Source organism: Frankliniella occidentalis, unplaced genomic scaffold (assembly GCF_000697945.3).
Source record: "Frankliniella occidentalis isolate FOCC.00 unplaced genomic scaffold, Focc_3.1 Scaffold29, whole genome shotgun sequence".
NCBI lineage: Eukaryota > Metazoa > Arthropoda > Insecta > Thysanoptera > Thripidae > Frankliniella > Frankliniella occidentalis.
The window spans coordinates 485,930-492,773 of record NW_026267159.1 but is presented as its reverse complement, the minus strand read 5'-3'; the positions used below and the strand labels follow the sequence as shown (position 1 = coordinate 492,773).

The 6,844-nt window shown below is 50.7% G+C and overlaps 2 protein-coding genes across 2 annotated transcripts in view; one reads left to right on the top strand and one right to left on the bottom strand.

The window, feature by feature from the left end:
- LOC113202107 (protein sax-3-like) overlaps positions 1–6,844 on the bottom strand; it is a 125,011-nt gene that overhangs the window by 65,755 nt on the left and 52,412 nt on the right. The window lies entirely within an intron of this gene.
- On the top strand, positions 1,862–5,924 carry LOC113202131 (esterase E4-like). Its single transcript, XM_026416231.2, has 11 exons — positions 1,862–1,948; positions 2,065–2,155; positions 2,831–2,978; positions 3,069–3,212; positions 3,306–3,450; positions 3,532–3,717; positions 3,812–4,020; positions 4,121–4,307; positions 4,393–4,598; positions 4,686–4,975; positions 5,057–5,924. Exons 1-11 carry the CDS (start codon positions 1,921–1,923, stop codon positions 5,238–5,240), a joined length of 1,818 nt encoding a protein of 605 aa, XP_026272016.1. The 5' UTR covers positions 1,862–1,920; the 3' UTR covers positions 5,241–5,924.

Below are 6,844 nucleotides of genomic sequence, written 5' to 3'. Positions count from 1 at the left end.
GGGGGGGAGAAACCGCTGGAGTGGAAGAATGCAGGGGGTTTTCGGTCTGCGGAACGGATGCGCGCGCCGCGGTTCCCGGAGCCGGGCCGGGGAGGCGAAGGGGTTGGAGCTGGGGAGCAGGAGAGGGTAGGGGATGGGGGAGAAAAGAGCTAATTAATTAGAAAGTCCAGCAGCGGAGCGGAGCGCGTGAATTTTGAGAGGCGTTGGCTGGCTTGCGGTTGTGCCGACGGCGGCGGCTCCCCGCCGAGCCCCGGGAGACTATCCGGATTGTTTTCACATGGGTTCACCTCATCCCAGCGGTGTCCCGTCCCCGTGTGCCTGCGAGCGCTCGCCGGCTGCAGCGGGAGCCACACACTACGCCACGCAAGCCTCGCGTCGCAAGTTCTCTAATAGGCTGTAAACCACCTCCGTCGAGCCCTGCCGAGCTTGGAGGACAAAGCGGGAAACACCAAGAAATGAAGTCCAATTAATCGAAATAAGCATTTTATGCTACACTAGGAACCGTGTGGTGATAATGAAAGTGGACGCATTCTGAGAATCATGTGTACACTTCAAAAAGAAGTGGTCGCCCCCTCGTGCTCGGCGCCAAACAGGAGTGCGGTTGCTACGGGTAACCGTCAGAGATAAAAGAGCCTTGGTACACGGCAAGTTTGAAGGATCATCTCCAAATGCTTATTTGCATTTCGTTCCGTATAGTTGCGCGTGGCAACTCCGTTTGAAAACGGCCAGGGGCGTCACCACCACCTCCGCCCGCCACAGCGCGCACCCGGGCCGTCTGGCTGCCACCGCCGCTACTGCTCAGACTGAGAAACACGCTCTCTGCCATTGTTTGCTCTGATTAAGTTTCAAACTTACTCATCCTGAAAAGTTACCGCGCCGCGATGCCTGACGCGCACGCCTTCCCAACACACTTCCCTCCTCTCACACACTCACACACTTCCTCCCTCAGACCTTTCTCTCTCTCTCTCTCTCTCTGGTCCCCGGGGCCCTGTTGCACGCCGCCTGGTGCAGAGCAGCAGAGGACAGCTACGTATTTAAAAGTTCTCACGAGCGAGAAAGCGCTATACGCCGCGCTATACCGCGGTAATGCCGGTTCGTAAACTAAAGTAGGTTTCACTGAAATGACAACACATCTCTCTACAATTTGAGAATCTGCTATTTCATAGTAGTATGGGTTCGTGGTGTGAAAACAATGGACTCAACCCAACGTACCGTCTGCCCAACCGTACCCAAGTTACACTAGAGAGGCTTATTTTGGGGGCGCTTTCACGGAGAAAACAACCGCCATGATTTTCAAGACGACCGTTGAAAAAGAAGCCGTCGTGTTACCGTCTTTCGAAACGTGTGATGCCACTCTTTATTGCTGGTGTCTTTTGCTTCACCCTTCTCGGTAGTAGTATAGAAGAGTGACTCAGAGCCGATGAGTCACTCTTCTATACCATTGGAAAGGGCTTTATGAGTATAATCCGGAACACTTTCTATTTATTGGCGCTCGAATCTGGTTTTTCAGAAAATTAATGTCACTGTCAGGACTTGCCGTAAACGTAAGTTATTCTTTCGTCTTCAAAGTCAGTCTGACGGTTAGCGGCGACGTATATTTATGTAATTTTCTGGAAAACCAGACTCGAGCGCCAATCAATTGAAAGTGTTCCGGATTATACTCAAAAAGCCCTTTCCAATGGTATAGAAGAGTGACTCATCGGCTCTGAGTCACTCTTCTATACTATTAGCCCTTTCTCTAACGACGTGTAGCGTGTCATCGTCCATCGTCCGTCCGTCACGACCCGAGTAGAGGAGCCGCGCATCCGGGATGTGAGTCGAGGGCTTTCGAGTTTCGATAGCAGGCTGATATATAACCGGCCTTCGCACCTGTCCCTCGACCGGACAGCAGCCCAGTCTGACGGAGTCCACTGACCCAACATGACGCCTCTGCAGTTGAGAAGACTAGGTAGGTAACGACGTGGGTAACCATTAGCGACGATTAGATGTAAAATCAACTACCTCAATCTTTCATTGATCCGAGCTCAAAATATCCACGAGTTAACAACTTCTCTTGTTTACTAGTGAGGATCGCCGGCGGGGTCGTTGTTATGGTGGCCGTCTTAGCAGCAGGTGCAGTAGGAATTTACTTCGTTCTTCGTGCAAAAGACAATAAGTACGTCGGATTAGATTACATCACAAATTTTTCGAAAAATGTTTTAAGAAAAATGTTCTAGTAATAATTTTTAATTAAAATGAAAATATTTCTTGAGGGTTAAAGGCGTTTTTAAAGCTTCTTATTAAACTGCATATAGCGGGCTCCCAGCTAAAAATGGAAGTTGATCAACGTTGATTGGAAGTCAATTGCTCGAAAAATGTGATTCGTCACTCAAATTTAGCTATAGAGGTAGAATCGACATTGGATCGACGTTGACGGAAGGTTCATTCCTAGCTGAGGTTGCTTAGCTTACTTAGCCAAATGGTCGAAAATGTTCGTGGAATAGAGATAGGGGGCTCTCTCAACTCAACTTCTACTTTTTTCACAGAAAGATTACGAAGCCATCGGAGTGACACTGCATAGAAAATCTAGTTTTTTACCATCTGATGTCGATGTTTATATCTACAGTGTGTAATTGGCAAACACTTGCGAGTGTTAAACACTGTAGGTGTTTGAGTGTAAATTCGAGTACTGTGCAAGGGTTATACTAGAAAGTTAAACACACAAGAATTGTTTAAACTTCTCAATTCTCAACATAAAGTTGAAAACTCCATTTTAATTTAAACTAGTTTCGAAAAACCAGTGCCTTCCGATCAATGCCTTGGCAGTGTTTTAATGTTTTTTCTATTTCAGAACGCCGACTTCTGTACCACCCGAAGTCACGGTGGGTGAGGGTACTCTGAGAGGAGAGTGGGTGAATATTCCCAAATACAATAAAAGTTTTGCGGCTTTTCGAGGAATTCCGTACGCCCAGCCGCCGGTTGGACAGTTGCGGTTCAAGGTAAGAGGGCTCTGCATAATGATTGAGTTTCCGCAAGATCCTCACGCGATAGTTGTGACTAAAAGTAAAGGCCAACGCTTTTTTATCAAGGCACCACTGCCACCTGCCTCGTGGTTCGAAGTGCGGGATGCCACCAAGGAGGGATCTGCGTGCCTACAGCAGGAACTCTTAAGTAAAAAGATTATTGGGTCTGAGGACTGCCTGTACCTCAACGTGTATCATCCGCAAAACAGCGTGAGTTGATCAACGAACGTTTGTGGTTTAATGGATGCATCTTTTAAAACATGCTTTTTGATCCAGTTTCATGGTTTAATTTTGTTTTAGCAGTCGTCTACTTGGCTTCCCGTGTACTTCTTCATTCACGGAGGTTCGTTTCTGTACGGCTCAGGGTCACACACTGTCTACGGCCCGGATTTCTTTATGCTTAAGGATGTAGTAGTGGTCACAATCAACTACCGACTAAACGCATTCGGTATGTACACCTTGCCATCTTGGCCACCGCCTGTTAAGACGAACGTTGGTTTTGATGGCCGTGTCTCTTCACTGTGCGCAGGCTTCCTCAATCTGGACAATGACGCCGTGCCCGGGAACGCTGGTATTAAGGACCAGGTCGCCGCCCTCCAGTGGGTGAGCCGAAACATCCACAAGTTCGGCGGGGACCCACACTCCATCACTGTAGGGGGGCAGTCCGCTGGCGCGGCCTCTGCGCACTGGCTTTCGCTTTTGTCTGGCCCAAAACGTGAGACAAGCACAAAACACTTATCGTTTCTTAGCTTCTTGCTACGTTTTGTACAACTTGACACAACAGCACCCTGATTCACCATCGATCACAGTCCTCACAAATGGCGTCATACTGGAAAGCGGGTCGGCACTCCACAGCTGGGCGTACAACGAGGACAACTTTGACGTGGCACTGGACTTGGGGTCCCGCCTTACTAACGGCAGCACCGTGAGTCTGCAGGACGTGGCGCACCTGGTCATGGAGCTCCCCGCCATGGACATCCTGGCTGCCGCAATGTCGTTGGCGAACGAGCGCATGTATGTAGGTATTTCTCACCAACGGATGGTAACACGGCTCCTTGTAAAACTGCGGTTCAATGCGATTCAATGTTGAATAAGTCCAAAACCTTTATCGCTTCCAGGCCAATGCGACACAGATCCCCTTTGCCACCTCGCCAGAACGAAGGAACCCACTCGCTTCAAGGCAAGAGCCGCTCATCAGGGGGGACCCTGAATCATACATCCTGACGGACTCGATGGGCACAAACCCAATTCGCATGCTGATGGGCATGAACTCGCGGGAGTGGCTCGCTAGCATTTACCTCCACGGTCAGCCTCACTAAGAAGAAACATTAAGTGTGAGCAATTATACTTATTTTGACAATTCGTTTTTGTTGCCTTTTTGACACCACAGGATGGGCCGCCCACCCTGATTACATGCGCAAGAGGATTAAAAACCTTGTTACCGCCTTCCCAAAGAGTGTAGTAGCAGGCCACGACACTGCCAGGTACCTCAACCTGAACAATGCGTTCACCCTTGAACAAGCAGTGGACGCCGTGTACCAACAGTTTTTCAAAGACAATGCCACAGACTGCGACGACATATGCGTTTTTAAGGAGGTATAGTAAATGGTTTTGAACAGCTGAACTTGACTGTCTTTGACAAAGTTTGCTCCAATGACATCCTCAACTTCCTGTGCTGTGCAGTACCTCGACCATGTAACCATAGGCATTGACACCAACCGCCTGGCTGAGCTAAGGGTGCGCACTGACCGCTTATCTGCCCCGACCTTCGTGTACCGCTTCGCTGTCCGGGCCAACTACAGCACCTCGCCCTTGTTGGACCCAGCGCAGGCAGCAGGCGGGGCGGTGCACTCGGACGAGCTTGGCTACTTGTGGAAGATGAACAGGTTACAGCAAGATATCGAGGGTGACGATCTTTCCTCGCTCACCTTGCGGCGCATGGTCGACATATGGACGACGTTCATCAAGCACGGGTGAGTGAGCACCTCCGCTTCCGCCGCCGCTTTTATCTCTCACACACAATCATGTTCATGAATTTATTTATCTTGGTGTAGGCACCCCGAAGATTGGGAGAACAGAGGCTCGTGGATCCCCAACGAGTTCCGCAGAAAACCCGGCGACACCATCTTCTTGAACATCGCCGAGAACCTGACCGTGAGAGAAGAGCCTATTGTCGGCAAAAGCTCACCGTTCTGGCTAGACCTGTTCCAGAAATACCGGGACTACAAGAGCACGTGAATGACTCAAACGTTCAAAACGAAAAGGAACTGTTTCTCGCCCCACGAAATCTTGGGTCCAAATCGTTAGCGTGTAGTGTTTTGCGGTGCTCGACAAGTCCGAATACAGGCACTGAGAAAAGATATTTCCTCGGATAATATTGCCCGAACAGAAAATGAAAAAGTCGACTTTAAGAAAACCTACAACAGACTGAAGTAAAGACGAGGTGTTGTCAAGTCCTGAGCCCGAGATGGTGTTTCCTTTGTCTGGGGGGAGAGGCCAAGTGAGCAGGCGGGCAAGAACAGGAGTGCAATTCGAAACTGAATGGAGAATAAGGAGTATGAGGAAATAAGAGCTGCAGTTGCACCGCCGCACGGAATATATCGCCTGGCGCCTAATGTGATCTACATGGCATGATTGGTGGAATGGAATTGGCTCGCTGCACCGCCGCCCGCCTCCCCGAGCCACGCCGCCACACCCGACCCAACACGGCCTGACAGTGCACTACAGCGGCAGCCCCCTTTCTGCACGGCTTCGTACACCACCTCCCACCATCAGATACAGAGCAGTCGGATCTCAAGTAAGATTCAAAAGAAGTTGAATTTAGCAGAACTATCTACAAAGGAATAAAAACTGTACTAGATACTTCTCGTACCTTCAGATATTAGAATATTTTCTTAGAAAATAAAATAGTTGTCATTCATTGATTTGAGAAGGATAACCTCTACCACTGACACAGATTGTGAATTCCCCTTCCACCCGAGGTCGCCAATTATGATGAGAAAACCAGCGGCGCGTGTAGCGGGAAGGGGGGGAGGGATAACGTCCCTGTGCGAGCGCAGGGCCCGGGGCCCCAGGGCACGAACGAGAGAGGGAGGACCCCTGACCTGGGGCCCCACTGTCATCAGGAAGCAGAGGTGGCGCCCAACGAGGGCAGACAGGAAAATGAGGCAAGAATTTGCACACTGGGATTTGAACCAACGGTATGACCTTTGCTCCACCGCCCGGGCCCTTTTTTCCTCCCTTTCCCTGCCTGTCTGTCTCTCCCTCGTTGTACAGAGTGGGATTGTATTGAAGTGGGGGTGCTTCATAGCCCTTTCATGCAAATCCTCAATAAAATCCTCACTTACTTTATACGCTCATTTTACACGAAATCCGTTTTTCCTTCTAGCCCCCCCCCCCCACATCTTTTCCTCGTCAGTTACGAGTTGGGTGACTCGGACAACACCTGCGAGGGGCGCGAATCATCTCGAAAATGGAAACAATAATTTCATCGATCGCCCGTAATTGAATAATGCAGGCGAGGCTGGGCGTGGCGTGGCACCGGGGCGGCCGGCCGCTCGCGTGGCTGGACGCCGTTACTCCTGGGGGATGCACGCCGGGCTGCATCCCATGCAAAGACCCGGCCGGGCGCTGACAAGACCAATGAATGGCCGAAGCCCCGCCACCACGCCCCGCCACCGCGCCCCGCCGCGCTGCGCCGGGCCATTGGCTGTGATTCACCACCTCGAGCCTAGATAGCGGTGCTGCCAACACACTCGCACCAACCATTTACCATTTCTATTATCACTGCCGCTCCCCGCCCCGGCACGCCCCGGCAACTGCTACCAACACTGCGGCGCTTG